General features: G+C 38.8%; 2 protein-coding genes across 2 annotated transcripts; both read right to left on the reverse strand.

Moving 5' to 3' along the window:
• Window positions 1-384: 384 nt before the first annotated feature.
• Window positions 385-8,532, reverse strand: LOC130922996 (gastrula zinc finger protein XlCGF7.1-like). Its single transcript, XM_057848384.1, has 2 exons — window positions 8,455-8,532; window positions 385-2,536 (listed from the first exon to the last, which is right to left on the reverse strand). Exon 2 carries the CDS (start codon window positions 2,453-2,455, stop codon window positions 1,544-1,546), a length of 912 nt encoding a protein of 303 aa, XP_057704367.1. The 5' UTR covers window positions 2,456-2,536; window positions 8,455-8,532; the 3' UTR covers window positions 385-1,543.
• A 3,613-nt stretch (window positions 8,533-12,145) lies between these two features.
• LOC130914311 (zinc finger protein 39-like) lies at window positions 12,146-19,272 on the reverse strand. The gene is made up of 3 exons (XM_057833417.1): window positions 19,180-19,272; window positions 12,589-13,124; window positions 12,146-12,427 (listed from the first exon to the last, which is right to left on the reverse strand). Exons 2-3 carry the CDS (start codon window positions 13,042-13,044, stop codon window positions 12,209-12,211), a joined length of 675 nt encoding a protein of 224 aa, XP_057689400.1. The 5' UTR covers window positions 13,045-13,124; window positions 19,180-19,272; the 3' UTR covers window positions 12,146-12,208.
• Window positions 19,273-19,539: the final 267 nt, after the last annotated feature.

The following is a 19,539-nucleotide window of genomic DNA, read 5'->3' on the forward strand; positions in this document are numbered from 1 at the left end:
AAAATGTGCAAGGAAAAACTACACCGAGGCGAAGAGAACGGCCAGAAGAGGTCACTGTTGGTAAGAAGCCTGCACTCAAAGCAGGTTGTCTCACTTGACTTTGATAAATGAAATATATAACTGCTACAATATTTTCAGATTTTTGGGGGAATTTTAAAAAAAAATCTATGCTGTAAATGAATTGATAAATTAATGACAATACAAACTAAATTCAAAATACAATACATTGGCCATGTCCCCAAGTGACACTCGAAAGTTGATTTATACATCAAATAGAGAAGACCTTTAAAAATGGTTTCAAATAGAGAAAGTATGGGAGGAAGATGAATAATAATTGAAAAAAAAAAAAGATTAAGTAATTCTTTAATGAATCAGAGTGGGAAATAATACAATGCACAAGACTAATAGAGACATCTTTCCTCAAAACATTTTTAAAAAGTTTGGAAACTGAACAAACAAACAAAGGGCAGCGCAGTATCAAAGTTTTTCAAATAATATCACAGGCCTATTATTGAAATAAATTGTTCATGGACATATCAGCCTTCTGTGTCCTAAAAGAAATATTCCATACAAATATTTTTAAAATATTCTCATTCAGAACATTTAAACTGTATGAACTCTCAAACTAGAGACAATTTCTATATTCTGACACTTTCAATAACCTAAGTTTGGCTACAAATAGTATTAATATTTCATGCACAAAATTGACTGATGAGCAGTGTAATACGTTTTATTTCAAAGTACCTTTCAAGGCACTCAAGGTCACTTTACATCAGAGTTTACAACAGCAACAAATAGAGCAGACAAAAGCCAAATCCGAGTAAATCAAAGTAGCAGAAAAGTCATAATATCAAACAGAACAGAAGGTCAAGCTTAATATGAAGAAACCCAACCTAAACCCAGTTCATTCAATAAGGGAAAAAAAAAAAATCAAGAATCTTGGATAGTTGAGAAAAAGACCAGGAACTGCAAAATCATTTCAGCAACTTTTTCGAAAGAGGCTCAAGGGAAACTGAATAAGAACATAGAAAAGCCCGTTAAACTCTAAATGTGTGGCAAGAATTGGAATATCTTGTCAAACACTCCAATTCAAAGCTTTTACTCAGTGTGGCTTCTTGTGTGTTTTGCTAAATTCCACTTCTGAGTGAATATTTGACTACAAAGTGAGCAGCCAAAAGCTTTCTCTCCAGTGTGTGGTATTGCGTGTCTATTTAAAGTTCCCTTCTGACAGAATTTTTTTGACAAACTGAGCAGGAAAATGGCTTTTCTCCAGTTTGGGTAGGCATTTATATGGTCACCTGAAACTTCCAACGAAATCTTTTCTCACAAAGTTTGCAGGCGCAAAGCTCTCTGGTGTGTGTTCTAGCGTGTCTGTTTAAATTTCTCAGCTCGGAGAATCTATGAACACAACATATGCAGACAAAAGGCTTTTCTCCAGTGTGTGTACGTTTATGCACTTCTAAATTAGTCTTCCAATAAAATCCTTTGTCGCAAAGTGTGCAGGAGAAAGCTTTCTCTCCAGTGTGTGTATGCGTGTGTGTTCTCAACTGAGAATGAAAATAAGATATTTTCTAACATCAGGAGCAGGCGAAAGGCATCTCTCCACTGTGTGTTGGTTTAGAGTTGCCTTCTCGGCGAATCTTTTACCACAACATGGGCAGACAAAAGATTTTTCTCCTGTGTGTTTACGCATATGCTTTTCTTGACTAGTTTTCTGAGAAAATCTTTTGTCGCAAAGTGTGCAGGCGAAGAGCTTGCCAGTGTGTATTCTGGCGTGTCTGCGTAAATTTCCCTTCTCTGTGAATCTTCTGCCACAACATTCGCAGACAAAAGGCTTTTCTCCAGTGTGTGTGCGATTATGCTTTTCTAAATGAGTTTTCTGAGAAAATCTTTTGTCGCAAAGTGAGCAGGCGAAAGGCTTCTCTCCAGTGTGTGTTTTTGCGTGTCTGTTTAAATTGTTCTTCTCAGTGAATCTTTTACCACAACATGTGCAGACAAAAGGCTTTTCTCCAGTGTGTGTACGCTTATGCACTTCTAACTTAGTCTTCCGAGAAAATTCTTTGTCGCAAAGTGTGCAGCCAAACGGTTTCCCACCTGCACAATGTTTTGTGTCTCCTTTCAATAATGACTTGTTGACGGATTTCCAAGTATTTTGGTCAAAGTCATCAACAACAACATCCTGCTCATCAGTGTTGTAGTCAGAAGAGTGTGACGTTACATCGTCGCTGTCCAAGAGCGGAGCTAAGAGGCCGTCCGGCTGCGATTCTCCCTCTCCTTTTGTTGTCAGATGCTGAAATGAGCCGATGCTCGATTGTTTTGCTGCTCCGCTCGCTTCGCTTGGTCCTTCATCTTCTTCGCGTTTCACATTGACGGTCACTGGAAAGATTTCTTCTTCCTGTTCTTCTTCTTTAATGTAAGGGGTCTCTGGCTCCGCCTCCTGTTTGATGTACGGCATCTCAGACTCCTCCTCCTGTTTAACGTGGAGGAGATTGTGCTTCTCAGGGTAAAGATCTTCTTCAGTAACGTCTGTGGGACACTGGGTGGGATGAAAAAAAAAAAAAAAATCACGTGATTTGCTAAAGTTGAGCTTTTGCCCGTGATTTTCAGGTTTATTAATGGGAAAATTCCTCAACTTATCATATTCTTTGCCAATAATCCATTGATTTTCATAATGAACAAATTAAAGGTGTAAGTAAAAAAAAAAGATAGTGGGAGTAAGTTTGACTCGGAACGGGAGTGATTATGTAGTGCATTTTATGCAGATAAAAATTTAGCAATATATTTTACAGCAATGTTGCACATAAAATGTGTCACTGTGTAACAAAGGACTCAATTAACTTTTTTTTTCTAATTCTGAACTATCTTGTATTTTGTTTTAACAGTTGTATCGTAGAATATCGTATATCGATTTTCTGACCAACATATCAACAATCGCTGGATTGCGAAATCGTGAGAACGTTATCGTGAGCCTTGCTTCGCGAATCGTATCGTATAGTGAGGTGCTCTTATGTTCCCACCCTTAATGAGCATACAGAATCACACTTTTATTTTGACACTGGGACAATAAAACTGGAGGTTTGTGCAACTACACTTGGCTCACTTTTGTGAGGATTGTGAGGAAAATGGAATTGACGTCTAGCGCCGTCAATGGCAGCCAATGAAATGACAAAGAAGTGACCCAAAAAGGCCCCAAAACCAGCAGGAAGTGACCTGAAATCAACAGGACTTACGTCGCTACACTTTGACTTGATGTTTGGGATTGCGTTAGTGTCACGTAAAGTGAAATATACATGCCAAACTACCAGAGATGGGTCGTAACTCGTTACATTCACTTGAGTAACTTTTTGGAAAAATGTACTTCTAAGAGTAGTTTTACTAAGCCATACAATTTACTTTTACTTGAGTAGATTTGTGAAGAAAAAATATTTTGGGCTACACAAGAATAGTTACATTTTTTCTCTTTACTCTACTTCTTAGATTCATTATTTCTTTTGCCAGCAATGCCAAGAGTAGCTCTAATTTCACCAATGAGACGGCGCAACAATCATCACATGACTCTATTACACCAATCAGATGCAAGCTTGCTGTTCTGTGATCACGCCAGCCTCTTCAATCATGTGGCATCTTTAAAGCACTATAACAAATGAAGTATTTGACATAGAGCGCTGCCCTCAACATGACTCGAAAGCGGAGATATGTTCCTTTTAATTTTATAATAGTAACTATGAAGGAACTACAGTGATCCCTCGTTTTCCGCAGTTAATGGGGACCAGAAACCACCACGATAAGTGAAGAGCTACAAAGTAATGCCCCCCCTATTTTTTTTTTTTTTTGTGAGTTCAATGTATTTATTTTGATTTATCATTGGAAAAACATACATGTAAGACACTTTTCCCCAATGTATAATTAAAAAAACTTTTATGTATAAATATATATATTTTAATAAATGGTTTTTAAGCACTTTAAATGTAATAACTATGATAGGTTTTAGTGTTACTGTCCCATCCCACAAAATTATTTTCGAACAAGTAAAAAAGTTGATGCCCAATCCATTTAAAAAAAAAAAAAGTTTAAAAAAAAGATTGTCTTTCTTAAATGCTTCATTGAGTGAGTCTGCTACGGCTGCTTACTTACACACAACGAGCTGCCACAGCAACTGTTTAACAAGTTAAACGATGATTGACGCATGCAGCGCTTTGAAGGTCGAGTCTCTGGCAAGATCAAAGCTTAACCATCTGTCAATCATCATTTACTTTTCATAAGCAACTCCAATTCACTCACAATTCACAGCAGGTAGAGGGAGGGAGGGAGAGTGAGACTATTCGATCGGCTCGGGACAGCTCATCCCTATTTATTTTTTAATTGGAAAAAATATCCACGAAGGACTGAGGGCGTGAAGTTTGAAGCGCGAAGTACCACACCACCATACCATTGCGGGCACTCCGGTGAGATGCCGATGTCACCCCCCGGTACCGGTGCCTGGCCATTATTCTTGCTTCATACTTTTATGCCATTGGCCTAGTCACCTGCCACTCAAACATGTCGGAAGTAGCATTGAAGTTCAATCTTTGTGTCAAAATTATTCAATCGAAAAAAAGTGCCTTCAAACCTTTTTCCGCTTAAAAAAAAAAAAAGTGGGTTCAAAACTTTTTCCACAAAAAAAGTTTAAAACTTTTTGCTTTTAAAAAAAAAAGTGACATTTCAATAAAAAATATATATTTCAAATAAAAAAATATTTTCAAAAAATATATATTTTTAGAAATGATTTTTTCTTTGATTAAAAATATTTTTTTTTGATTGAAGCAGCTTTTATTGGGATTGAATGGTTTAGACACAAATGTCCTACCCATAATGTGGCTCAAACACAAAAGTGTGTTCAAATGCAAATTTCCTAGTCAAATATTTTTTTACATTCAAACCTTTTTTTCTACGATTTTTTTTTTTTTTTAATTGAAGTGATTTTTCTTTTGAAAATATATATATTTTTTGTTTGAAGCAACTTATTTTTTGATTGAATAATAAAGACACAAATGTCCTAGCCAAAATATGGTCCAAATGCAAAATTACATTACTTCAATCAAAAATGTTGTTTCAATAAAAAAATAATAAAAACTTGACTTAAATCCCCCCCAAAAATGTTCAATCAAGGAAAAATAGTTTTCAAATACATTTTTTTGAGTTTCAAATTTATTTTTGCATTCAAACACATTTTCTTTTGATTGAAGTGACTTTTTCTTCGATTGAAAATATATATTTTGATTGAAGCAACTTTTTATTTGATTGAAGCAAGTTTTTTTTTTATTGAACAATAAAGACACAAATCTACCTCCATACTACTCAAGTCAATTTTTTTTAACAACAATGATGAATTTTAAAATTCGAAAGGCTGTTTAGCAAAACATTCAAACACCGTGCTGGCAGCTTAAAAATGCATTTTCTTCTTCTTTGGTGGTAAATGGACAGTGGGCAACGGTGTTTGAGCTTCCTTAGCACCACTGCATGTACATATTTTCAGTGCACCACCACCAATGCGTTGTGGTGTATAGGGCAAGGCTGGCCCAGCCTATACGCAGACTATGCAGCTGCTTAGGGCCACCACTAGGGGGCCCCAATCTGGCAGCCTCATTTATACGTTGTTAACTCATTCACTCCCAGCCATTTTCACCGGAGCAAGGCCCTTCGCTCCCGGCCATTTTACTGGATTTTGACTGATTTTGCACGGCCCACAAAAAATTCTGTTCTATTGCTATATAAACATGGAACCCACCAAAAGAAAGATTAGACTCTCTTCTTTCAGCAGAAAAAAAAAGTAAGTTCATACGTTATTTCATTCTTTAGAAATCAGCATTAGAAAATAGCTTAGTTTGAGCATTTTTCCAATTTCTGATGAAAAAACGGAGAAAATGAGCTTTTTGTAAACGCAAAAATTTCAAACATAATTTTGACTTTAACACGGCTATTTTTTGCTTCAGTGTCATCCCAAACATCTGAATAATGTTTTCCTTTTACAAAATAACATGAACAACCAGCCAAATAGAGCTTTTCATAGCAAAGTAACAATTTATTCACACTTACCTAACTGAGAGATGACGTTTGGTGGCTGCGACAGCGGTTAAACTTTTCCCTCATTGCCGACTGTCTCGTAAAGATGGATTTTTTTTAAAGTCTTTTTTTGTGGTGACCACTGTCTCGTTCACTAGGGGAACTTATGTTCCTGGGGGGGAACTGGTTTGGCCGTGCGCGTTTCCGTGCAGGACCCTCGAGCGTGCGGTGGACATGAGCAGCAAGCTGCGGAGGGGCTCTGCTAGCTTCCCTAATAAAGTTGTACTGTTTGAATTGAGTTGTGGGCTCTTAACAAATGCGCTACTGCCCTCCAGTGGCCAGTTTTATTGCTTTAAAATGGGTTTTGAGGGTTGTTTTTTGTTTTGGCGATAGATCGAAAGCTCTAGATGCTTCTTGTACAAAAAAACGCAAAAGACGTATAAATACGTAATCGGGACACTGAAGCATTTGGAAATAGAACGTATTTATATGGTTCCGGGAGCAAATGAGTTAATAGAGCATCGTGAATAATGTGGCGCGCACTGCCGTTTATCTATGCAAAAATCCATTTTTTTGTCATTACAATCTGGCAACCTGGGGAGTGACGTTGAACCTGCTTTGCCATGATTGGTGCTCAAACTTGCTTGGAAAGTAGATGCACGAATAGCAAATAGCTCTTCACAAAATGATGATTTCCCCAAATGTACAACTCAAGGTAATGCTTGGCAATGCAGTGTACATAGTGTACATAGTTATAAGATAAAGAGTCAAAAAAGATACATATTAAGTTACAATTTTAATACATTTTTACAAAAACATGGGCCCCTTGGCATTATTTTGCTTAGGGCCCCCAAATGGCCTGGCCCTGGTATAGACCCTACCCACGTGACGTCACAACTCCGCCCTCCTGACTGGTGCCGCCCAATTGTCCGTCAACACATCGTGTTTACCTGTTACGGCTACGTACATTCCTCCTATTTACGGCGTGTTTTTCTGCTCGTTAACATAAAATAATCAAAATGGTGAAGGCGTGTGTGGCGGTCGGTTGCAATAACAGAAGATAGACGGAGAGACTTGAAGTTCTACCGGATTCCGAGAGACCCGGAGAGGAGAGAGCGAGATGGGCTGCTGCAATTCGACAAGAAAACTGGGCTCCAAACGATTACCACATATTATGTAGTAGTCATTTTATATCTGGTAAGATGCATTTAATATATATTTAGAGGGTTTTGGGCTGACAACCACAATTAAGATCATTGCAAGGCTAATGGCCGACAGCATACACGTATGTATGTAGTGAGAGTGCTATCGCTAAACCATATAAACATTAAAAGCCCCAGCTCCATTGACAAATGACATGAAATACATTAGACTTGACAGTGGATGTTAGCAAGAACAAAAGATTTTGAATTGAAAATTTTGTAACTCACCTTTCCAAGCACAAGATAGATTCCTGCCGAATTTTCGTGGACGAGGACCTGTTTCACCCAACCAGGAACGAAGTATTTATAAGCCTCCAAGCTCTTAAAGTTTTTCAAACTTTCGTGAGAATAGGCTGATTTTGTGTGGACAAGATAGTTGTACATATCAGGGTAGCTAGCAGATGTCAGGCAAATACGGCGGAGACAGCGGGTCGAAAAACATCGATTTAGGCATCAAATATGGATCTGGCGAATGGATAAACTGAAGCTTTTCCACATAACGCCTTTTATGCAACGCATCAAGTGAGTTTACGGCATCCGAAAGCACCGGGTCTTCCATGAAATGCATTATAAATTGCTCGATCAATTGAGACCATTGATAATACAGACACAAAATGACGGACAAGGGGGTGGAACAATACAGCGATCACGTGATTTTGTGACGTCGGTGGGTAGGGTCTATATGGCCCTCTTAAGTGACCATCGTTGTTGACCTGATCACTAAGCCCTCGAAGGGTCGATCTCACTAAGTTCACTTCAGTTGTTTAGAGAACAGCCCTTAAGATGGCGACGGGCATTTCCCCAAAGGGCAAGTGCCTAGGGCAAGTGAGTGAGGGCGCATAAAACCGTTATTGAAACGCAGCACGTGTTAGTGGCAAATGAATGGCAGACATAATGAAGAATAGTCGTTGTTGTTGTGGAGCAACGCCACAAAAGAGTCTCTCAGTGTCCTATGATGGTCGATAAGCTTCTTATACAATTAAATGTAATCACTCTAATATGAACCGAGCAAGCCCTCTCAAAACAAAACCTACAACTCAGAAGAGGCGCAAGCCAAAGCAATCGAAATGCGTTAGCGTTTCCTGGTTAGCGAGCTCAGTTAAAAAAAAAAAAAAAAAGTTTTGCAAGTTTGAGAAGCTATTACATGAAGTCAAACGACTTCCACTACGTTTTACGATTGGACGTTTTATTAACTTACTTGCGTACTTACCCGATGAGGTACACGGAACACGAAAGAACTGCACGTGAGGCGAGGGTACACGGACGTTGCGTCAAGTGAACCGGAAGTAGAAACGTTCAGGCGCTGAAACTTCAGTGTCATACATTGAAGCGTTTGGAACTAAAACTACTTCGCACAACTCGTCTCCAAAAATGTTCAATAAATCGGGTAAACAAATCCGAATTTCAGTTTTAACTATTAATGACTTGGATTGAGCCTTAATTATTCAGAAAACACGAAAAAAGAAGAGTGCAAGGAAAAATTACATCGAAGCGCAAGGAGCAGCCAGAAGAGGTCGTTTTTTGGCAAGAAGCCTCAACTCAAAGCAGGTTGTGTCACTTAACTTCAACGAATGAAATACTGTATATAACCGCTTCAATATTTTCTCTAAAAAATGTGTATTTATTTCAATTCTATGTTATAAATGAATTGATAGATTAATACAATGGTAATAAAATCTAAATTAATTCAAAATAGACACAACACATTGGCCATGTCCCCATGTGACACTCTAAAGTTCATTATTATATCGAATAGAGAAGAGCTCTAAAAAAAAAAAAAAAAAAGTGATTGATAATCGAGGAAGTAAGGAGAAAAAAATGCAATAGTAGTCAAACAAAAAAGGTCAGGTAATTCTATAATATATCACAGTGGAAAATCATAAAATGAACAAGACTAATAAAGACGTCTTCCCCGAAACCGTTCAAATAAAATGAACAAACTAAACAAACAATAAACAAATGGAAGCACAGCATCAACATTTTTCAAATAACAACACATGGCTATCACTGAAATAAATTGTTCTTTGATATATTAGCCTTTTGTGTCCTAAAGGAAATACCGATACAGTAATCCCTCGTTACTTCGCGCTTCAAACATTGCACCCTCAGTCCATCGCCGATTTTTTTTTTTTTTTTTTTTTTTGCAATTTAAAAAAAATGCAGGATTTCATAGCGATGTCCCATCCGATCATGTCCAATATTTTTACAGGATATTCTTTTTATCCAAGTATTTTCCCCAATAGCTAAATAAATGGCATGGTCATGACAAATTTTGCTAAATGGAATATGAAATAAAAATGCATTTATTCAGGACGACATGGCAAAATTACTCCATAATGGTCAGAACTGTCGAATTCACCTTTACTGTGGCACCTCCCGAACAATATCTTATGTCACCTAAGTCGGGCTTATGTCATTTCCCTTCCACAGCTTCGGAGAATGTAAACAGACCAAAAGGCATGACAGCTAGCCGACATGCTAACCTGAACCCAGTGATGTTTCAAAGTCTTCAAAGCGGAAAATCACACATAACTAGCCCGGATCATTTCATATGACTGGGTTGTCGATTGTCTTTGCCGATTGGCAACCCGCCCGGCAGCGAACAAGTTAGAGCTCGTCGTTCCCCTGCTGAGGGCAGAGGGCTCGTTTGCGGAGAAGCAGCTGGACAATGACCGCCGGACAAACCGGCCGTCATCGGAGGAGCGTGCAGCGGCCAAATGGTTAACACGAATATGGCAAAATAATGCTTTACTACACGGCGAAGTCGTAAACAGCGAGAGACTCGTAGGAGAGCGGCTGCAGTGGTTATGCAGCTAACATGACAATATGTGTATGAGGAGAGCTTTTTACATGCCCATCCATGATCAAACGTAAGTAGTCCTTTATTTAAAGAAAGTTTGTAGTGTTTACTTTGTATTCGCTGTATACGCGGCTATTTTTAACAGAAAGTTGCAATTTCTGATCGCTTGGAAAATTTGACAGAACACCGGGCACATGAAGAGGGCAATAAGCTGAGTATCGTGCTCTCCCAGCGGGGGGATGTGCGACAAGCCGCCGGTTGTCGGCCAAAGAGACAAGGAGCATGTCAGCCACAAAATGAAAGCCATGTACATATTAAAATGATCCCAGTATTTAACATAATACAAAACACGATGTTTACTCACTTCCTCGTAAGTCCCATGGTCCAACAGTAATAGGGCTGGTTTTGGCCAATATGCACAGGTGAATGGGAACCTTTTGAAACCCCAGAAAGGTGCACACGCCTCTCCCTCCTACAGCACAATTTTTTCTGCAGCCGTTTGGCTGGCGTGATGCGAAAAATAAACGTATTAATCCGCAAAATCAGCTGAATCCTTAGTCCTTCTCATACAACAGTACAGCTGTCTACTGAAGAGTACTCTTCCCCTATACATCACAGCGCTCCCTCAATGCAAGACCGAAGCCGGAAGTCTGTCATTTTCGTAGCGCGGGATTCAAAAAAATTGAATAAATATATCGATCGCTTCTTCACACATCCAAGTGGTCCATTTCATTCAGGAGCATTAAATACCGCATGTATTATGAAATGAACATGCTTTTTCGTGTCACAGGCACTTTAAACTGTATGAACTTGCAAACTAGAGACAGTTTCTATATTCTCAAACTTACAATGCATTAAATGCCCTTAATTTAGCTACAAATTGTATCAATATTTCATGCAAAAATTTAACTGTTGACCAGTGGAGTAAGTTTTATTTAAAAGCGCCTTTCATGACACTCAAGGTCACTTTACAGCAAGGTTTTAAAAAAGCAATAAGACAAAGAAGACAAAAGCTAAATCTGACTAAATCAACTTAGCAGGAAAGAAGTTAGAATATAAAACAGGACAGATGATCGTGCTTGATATAAAGTAACCTAACCTTAACACAATTCATTCAATAAAAAAAATAATAAAAAATTAAGAATATTATATAGTTGTTAAAAAGACCAGGACCTGCAAAGTCATTTCAACAAGAGGCTCAAGGGAAACTGAGTAACAAAATTGAAAAGCTTTTTCCACTGTAAATGTGTGGCAGGAATTTGAATATCTTGTCAAACACTGCAATTCATAGGTTTTTCGCCAGTGTGGCTTCTTAAGTGTTTTACTAAATTCCACTGCTGAGTGAATCTTTGACCACAAAGTGAACAGCCAAAAGGTTTCTCTCCAGTGTGTGTTCTCGCGTGTCTAATCAAAGTTCCCTTACGATGGAATCTTTTTTGACAAACTGAGCAGGAAAATGGCTTTTCTTCAGTGTGGGTACGCATGTGTTTTGTCACCTGATGTTTCCAACAAAATCTTTTATCACAAAGTGAGCAGTCGAAAGGCTTCTCTCCATTGTGGGTTCTAACGTGTCTGTTCAAATTTTTCTTCTCGGTGAATCTTTTACCACAACATGTGCAGACAAAAGGCTTTTCTCCAGTGTGTGTACGCTTATGCACTTCTAATTGAGTCTTCCGATAAAATCCTTTGTCGCAAAGCGCGCATGCAAAACGCTTCTCTCCAGTGTGGATTTGTGTGTGTTTGTTTAAATTTTTCTTATCGGTGAATTTTTTACCACAAACTGAGCAGGGGAAAGGCTTCTCTCCATTGTGGATTTGTGTGTGTGTGTTTAAATTTTTCCTATCGGTGAATCTTTTACCACAAACTGAGCAGGAGAAAGGCTTTTCTCCAGTGTGACTTTTTGTGTGTTTGTTTAAATTTTTCTTCTCGGTGAATCTTTTCCCACAAAACGTGCAGATAAAAGGCTTCTCTCCAGTGTGTGTACGCATATGCGTTTTCAAATCAGCCTTCCGAGTAAATCTTTTATCGCAAAGTGTGCAGATGAAAAGTTTCTCCCCAGTGTGTGTACGCGTGTGGGTGGTCAACCGAGACTGAAAATAAAATCTTTTCTCACAAAAGGAGCACGCAAAAGGCTTCTCTCCACTGTGTGTGCTGGCGTGTTGGTTTAAATTAGCCTTTTCGGAGAATCTTTGACCACAACATTTGCAGACAAAAGGCTTTTCTTCAATGTGTGTTCTGCATGTCTGTTTAAAGTTCTCTTATGATAGAACCTTTTTTTACAAAATGAGCAGGGAAAAGGCTTTTCCCCAGTGTGTGTACGCGTGTGTGTTGTCAACTGAGACTGACAATAATATCTTTTCTCGCATAACGAGCAGGCGAAAGGCTTGTCTCCACTGTGTGTGCTTGCGTGTTTGTTAAATTTCCCTTCTCTGTGAATCTTTTACCACAAACTGAGCAGGGGAAAGGCTTTTCTCCACTGTGGGTTCTTGCATGTCTGTTTAAATTTTTCTTCTCAGTGAAATTTTTACCACAACATGTGCAGACAAAAGGCTTTTCTCCAGCGTGTGTACGCTTATGCGCTTCTAAATTAGTCTTCCGAGAAAATACTTTGTCGCACAGTGTGCAGCCAAATGGTTTCTCACTCGCACAATTTTTTGTGTCTCTTTTCAATGATGACTTCTTGACGTATTTCCAAGCATTTTGGTCAAAGTCAACATCCTCCTCATCAGTGTTATAGTCAGAAGAGTGTGACGTAATGTTGTCGCTGTCCGAGAGCGGAGCTAAGAGGTCGTCCGGTTGCGAATGTCCCTCTCCTTTTGTTGTCAGGTGCTGAAATGAACCGTCGCATGATTGTTTTGCTGCTCCGCTCGCTTCGCTTGGGCCTTCATCTTCTTCGCTCTTTACATTGATAGTCCCTGTACACTTGGTGATTTTCTCTTCCTGCTCTTCTTCTTTAATGTAGGGGGTCCCTGGCTCCGTCTCCTGTTTGATGTACGTCATCTCGGACTCTTCCTCCTGTTTAACGTTGAGAGTATTGTGCTTCTTAGGGTGAAGATATCTTCAGTAACGTCTAAGGGACACTGGGTGGGAAGAAAAAAAAAATCAAATGATTTGCTGAAGTCGAGCTTTTGCCGTGACATTCATGTTAATTGATAGGAAAATTCCTCAAGTTTATTACATGGAGCTTTGCAAGGCAAAAAAGTATCATTAAATGCCTCCAGCACTGCTAAAGATTCACCTCTTGTTATAGAAATTAAGGTTGCCATTCATCGTGATCTCTACAAGAGATATCAGTGGTTGTGGTTTTTTTCCCTTCTACAGTGAGGAAAACAAGTATTTGAACACCCTATGAGTGCTTCGAAATGATGGGCGGGTTAGAAATTTTCATGGTAGGTGCATGTCAACTTAGAGAGAAAATCCAAATAAAAAATCCAGAAATCATAGTGTATGATTTTAAAAAATACATATATATATATATTTTACTGCTGCAGATAAGTATCTGAACACCTGTCTGTGAGCTCGAATCAGGCATGAAAATGGGTCACGGGTTAAAAAGGTGAGAAGGGTGTTGAGGAAATATGTTCCGGTACACTGTCCAACTAGGGCTGTCCCTAGTGCAAAAGAATGGAATGTAAACAGATTCAAAACCCCGACTTCGCTTTTCCAACATGATTCAAAACAATTCTTACAAACAATATCTAGCATTAGTATTATAGTATACTACTATATAAAATAGTACAGTGGTACCTCTACATACGAATTTAATTCGTTCCAGGACCTTGTTTGTAAGTCGAAATGGTCGTATGTCGAGCAGGATTTTCCCATAGGAATACATTATAATTCCATTAATTCGTTCCAAAGCCTAAAAACATACACTAAATTCTTAATAAATACTGCTGGCACTGTTACAAATGGCAATTAAACATAGAAAAACAAATAAATTATAAATAAATAATTCAGAATAATATATTAATAAGAAGAATAATTAATAATTATTCCTGTAAATAATGTAACGAATCGGATTCTAATATGGCGGACACTTTTTACTGTCCCTGAACGCACCGCGAAGCTGACGTCTCAGTGAGATAGGCCGGTGCGGTAGAGATAATACTTTCGTTTTCTTGAGAGCAGTCAACTGCTTAAGACAATGGGCGTTTTGTGTTGGATAAGTTCTTAAATAAATGATAAAAACGTGACGAAGCTGGCGATTTCCTTGGCATTGTTACCACAATAATAATTGTCACCTTAACTTATAAATAGTGGCGAACGGTGGTCGGAAGAGGACCATGGAGCTGTATTGTTGAGCCAGTTCAGGGACGCGCACCCGAAGCTCATATTTTTCTATAACTTGCATCTTCATTTCAAAGGTAAGCATCACTTTTTCCTTGTTTCTCCAACTGTATCAACTTTTTTTGAAAACTGTGTTGATTTCTCACACAAGAAAATCCACCGTGCGTTCGTTTGCAGTGCTGTCATGTCGTCGTATTTCGAGCAACTCGTCGGATGTAGAAACAAATGGCGGCTCAAATTTTACGTCGGATGTCGAAAAGATCGTGTGTCGAAGTGATCGTATGTAGAGGTACCACTGTATTATAATAATTATTCATTGCCTATCAGATTTTTCATAAAGGGTGTCATTTGAAAGCTATTCTTAGTGTAGAATCTGAATTTTGAAGTATATGGGATTAACTCCAGATATCGTTATTTATATGATGAACATGACGTGCTTTTATTTTGAAATGTTCCCCGGAAGTACGTTCGCTAAACTGCTAACCGTTACACTCCGCAAAAAAAAGCACTTTTTGTCATCGAATGTGGTGTCAGTAAGATTTTTTTTCTTCATTTTTTCGTTTGCAAATGCTGTTAACCAGCATTTTTCATGTTTTAAGTGTCACCTTTTAACCGAAAGTTTGCGTTTTGTAGGAGACTGCCAATGTTTTATAGCAGGCTAAAGTAGGTTGCCCCCCCCCCCCCCATTAGCTTAAATATAGCAAACCTAACATTTACAGTGTTTAATATCGATGTGTTTCTTGATTTTGTATGTCTGAATTTTAATTCTACGGCGTGTTGATGACCAATGAACATCTGTGAAAGGAACTGGAGTCTCATATGCCATCAACACGCACGTGTACACGCACGCACAAATGTATGCACGCAGGCACGCACTTGGTGATAAAACGCAGCCGTGAAAATTACCACCCTCATTTTTATTTAGTGCGCAATTAATTGACTTATTGCATATCGCGACAGGCTTAGCAACTTCAATGAAAAATGTCGTTAGTTAGATGGACTCTCCTGTCGTCTTCCAAAATTACAATTGGGTGACGGCGCTTTAGGTGTTCATTCACGGGCGACGTGCAGCCAAGCTTGGCATTGAAGAGACAGGACACAACAGTGTACCCTCCTTTGTTTCGTTGAAATAAGTCAATGTTTTGATCACTCTGGTGTAGGCATGTGCCGGTTACCGGTTTCACGGTTTACCGTGGTGTGAAAACGTCGCGGTTTCAAAACCACAAAAATTTTCCGTCATACCTTAGTACCGTGTTCGCTATTTTTCATGTGCCAAAATGCAGCCGAAGTGGCTTGGTGCGGCAGCGCTCACCCTTCCCGTTTGTTGCCGTGAGTGTCAGTAACGCTATTCTGCTAAACAGCCAGCAAACCCAAAAACCAACCCTCGAAACACAAGGCGTACTTTTCTTCAATTTATTGAGCTCTCAAATCGCGGTGAAATATACAAATGAATACATTTAAAACGTTATACAATTGTATTTTTCCACATGTGAGTAGGTTCAACAGGATAGCAGTAGCACCATGAAAAAGGTCGCCAAAAACAAAACATACATTTTCCTTTCAAATTCAATATACAAACTAACTAAAACTTACAAAGACGAATGTTAGCCTAGGCTAAGCTGGGAGAGCAGCTTCGTCGACGTTTTATGTCTCACAGCCGCTGAGTGAGAAACAAGCTTGAATGAAGGGGGGAGGGAAAAAAAAAAGGATCGCGTCAAAGATCGCTAGTTGCAAAAGGAGGTCTCACTCCTCACTTTTTGTTTTAGATGAAACCTTGAAACCTCAACAATATTTACATTTTAACTAACTTATAAAACTAACTTATACATTTTTAACTAACTTATTAACTTATGAATTCTTTGTTCTTTTTAACACAAAGTCATGACATCATGTAGAAGACAGTTGACACAGTGGCTGAAAATGGCGAAACTTCAGCTTCTCCCCCTCAAAAAAGTCATACAGTACAGTATATATTTTTAATTTTATTTAGAAGTGTTCTTACTTTTTTATAGCAATTATTTTGTTCTTGCTCTATTATTGAGCAACTTGAGCTCTGGCTGTGGGTATAGTCTAGGTTCTATTTATTTTAATTTTATATAAAATATTTGTTATTTTTTGTTTATTTATTTATTTTCACATTAATTTATTTTCACATTATATTCATGTTCCAATTTGCAAATATGTTCTGAAAAAAAAAACCTGTTCAATGGAAAAGTTTTTTTTTTTTTTTTTTTTTTTTAAACCCATACATCTCAAAATTTTGGAGCTATAATTGCAATACCGTGATACCGTGAAACCGCGATATTTTTGCTCACGGTTATCGTACCGTCAAAATCTCATACCGGCACATGCCTACTCTGGTGCGCTTTTTGGCTTTGTGCCGCTTTCCCCGCTTACATACCAAGCGTCCAACATTAAACTCTGTTAAGGCCCCCCCCCACTAAAAAATCTTCTCCTCGAATCTACACAATTCACGTAGGTCACCCTTTTTGACTTCAAAACGGCGAATTTCGCCGAAAGGTCAGAGATTTTCATGCCTGTAGAATTGTGAGCCTCAAAGACCTGTTAGTCGCCTTTTAAAAGTCCACCTCTGCTCCACTTTTTATCCTAAATAAGTGCAGATTGACTTTTTGAGTCTGACTTTTTGACCTGTAGCTGCATATAAACACCTGTCCACGCCATACACGCCAAAGAGCTGTCTAAAGACATCAGAGACAGAATTGTAGACTTTGACAAGGCTTGAAAGAGTTACGGGGCAATTGCCAAGCAGCAGATCGACTGTTGGAGCTAATTTTAGAACACCTACACAACTAAACATGACTGTCAATCTTCCTCCGACTGGGGCTCCATGATAGATCTACTTCGCTGGGTCTCAATGATCCTAAGAATGGTGAGGAATCAGCCAAGAACTACACAGGAGGAGCTGGTCATTGACCTGAAAGGAGCTGGGACCACCGTTTCCAAGGTTACTGTTGGTAAAACACTAAGAAGTTATGGTTTAAAATCATGCATGGCCGAAATATTCCCCTGCTTAAACCAGCACATGTTTAGGCCCGTTTAATATTTTCCAATGACCATTTGGATGATCCAGAGGAGTCATGGGAGTAAGTCATAAGGTCATTTGAGATTACAATGTAACTTTTTCCTCTTAATTCTCTAAAACTCTTAATTCCACTCATAGTGTTTGGAGGAAGAAGAATGATGAGTACCATCCCAAAACAACATCCATTCTGTGAAGCATGGTGGTGGTAACGTCATGCTTTGGGGTTGTTTTGCTCCACAAGGGACTGGGCGACTGCACTGTAGTAAGGAAAAGATGACCAGGACAATGTATTGTGAGATTTTGGGGAATAACCTCGTTCCCTCAGTTAGAGCATTGAAGATGGGTCGTGACTGGGTCTTCCAACATGACAATGGCCTGAAGCAGACAGCCAGAATAACCAGTGAGTGGCTTGGTAAAAAGCATATCAAGGTTCTGGAGGGGCCTAGCCAGTCTCCAGCCCTAAACCCAAAAGAATATCTTAGGATGAAGCTCAAACTCCATGTTTTTCAGTGACAACCCAGAAAAACCTGTGTGGAGCAGTAGTGCAATATCCCTGATGCAGTTTGTGCAAACTCTAGTGAAAAGTTGAAGGAAAAGTTTTACCTCTGTAATTGTAAACAAAGGCTACTGTACCAAATATTGACATTGATTTTCTCAGCTGTTCAAATACTTATTTGCAGCAGTATAATACAAATAATTTGTTTAAAAAATCATACACTGGCATTTCTAGATTTGTTTTTTTAGATTGTCTCACAGTGGACAAGCATCTACCATGAAAAATTCAAACCCACCCATCATTTCCAAGTGGGAGAAGTTGCAAAATCGCAGAGTGTTCAAATATTCATTTTCCTCACTGTATATATGCAGGTAAAAAAAACAGTATATTTATATTTTACAGTAATGTTGTATAGAAAATGTATAACTGTGTAATAAAGGACTCAAAAACTTTTTTTCCATTTTAAAATATATTGTTTTTCGCTTTAAGAGGTGTATCGTAGAATACCGTATCTCGATTTTCTGACCAATGTATCGATAAACGCTTTATCATGAAATCGTCAGATAATCGTTATCGTGAGCCTTGCATCGAATCGTACCTTGAGGTGCCCTGAGGATCTCAACCCTACTGTGCATACGGAATCACATACTTTTATTTTGACATTGGCGCCATAAAACTAGAGATTTGTGCATTTCTGCACTTGGCTCACTTTTGTGTCGGCAGTCACATTCGGTCATTTGCCCCCTCCTTGTCAAAATGGAATTGACGTCTAGTGCCGTCAATGGCAGCCAATGAACTGACAAAGAAGTGACACAAAAAGGCTCCCCAAAAAACAGGAAGTGACCTGAGATCAACAGAACATACGTCGCTACACTGACTTGATGTTTGTGATTGCGTTAGTGTGAAATATATACACCAATTACCTATGCCTTGTTTATTGTGCGCATGCGTGCACGCCGGTATGTGTGTGGTTGTGAGAATAAATGCCGGTGTAGGTTCACTATCCTCTTCCCCTCACTATCCACTCGCTCTCGCTATATGATTGGCCGAAGAACCTGACATGATAAAGACCCGTCGTTGTTGTTGTGGAGCAACGCCACGAAAGAGTCTCGCAGTATTTTATGTTATAATCTAAAGTAAGATTAGAAGGGAACGATAACGTCACACTTAGCCTTCACTCAGTGGTCTTCTTAAACTAAAAAAAAAGTTTTGCAAGCTTGAGAAGCTTTTATATAAAGTCAAACTACTTCCACAAAGCCTTAAAATGGGACGTTTTAGCCCATTAAATTCTTACTTGGGTACTTACCCGATGAGAATGCTTTGAAGAAGCACGTTTGGTGAAGAAAGTGAACACGAAAGAACTGCAAGTGTGGCAAAGGTTCACGGACGTTGCGTAGAGTGAACCGGAAGTAGAAACGTCGGGGCTCTGAAACTTTAGCGTAATCTGTTGAAGTGTTTGTAACCAAAACAACTTCAAATCACTCGATTCCAAAAATATTCTATAAATATCGTAACAAATCCGATTTTGAGTCATAACTATTAATGACTTGCCTTGAGCCATAATTATTCCAAAAAAATCGCAAAAAAGAAGAGTGCAAGGAAAAATTACATCGAGACGCAAAGAACGGCCAGGAGAGGTCGCTGTTGGGAAGTAGCCTCCACTCAA

The sequence above is a fragment of the Corythoichthys intestinalis genome, chromosome 1, assembly GCF_030265065.1.
Source record: "Corythoichthys intestinalis isolate RoL2023-P3 chromosome 1, ASM3026506v1, whole genome shotgun sequence".
NCBI lineage: Eukaryota > Metazoa > Chordata > Actinopteri > Syngnathiformes > Syngnathidae > Corythoichthys > Corythoichthys intestinalis.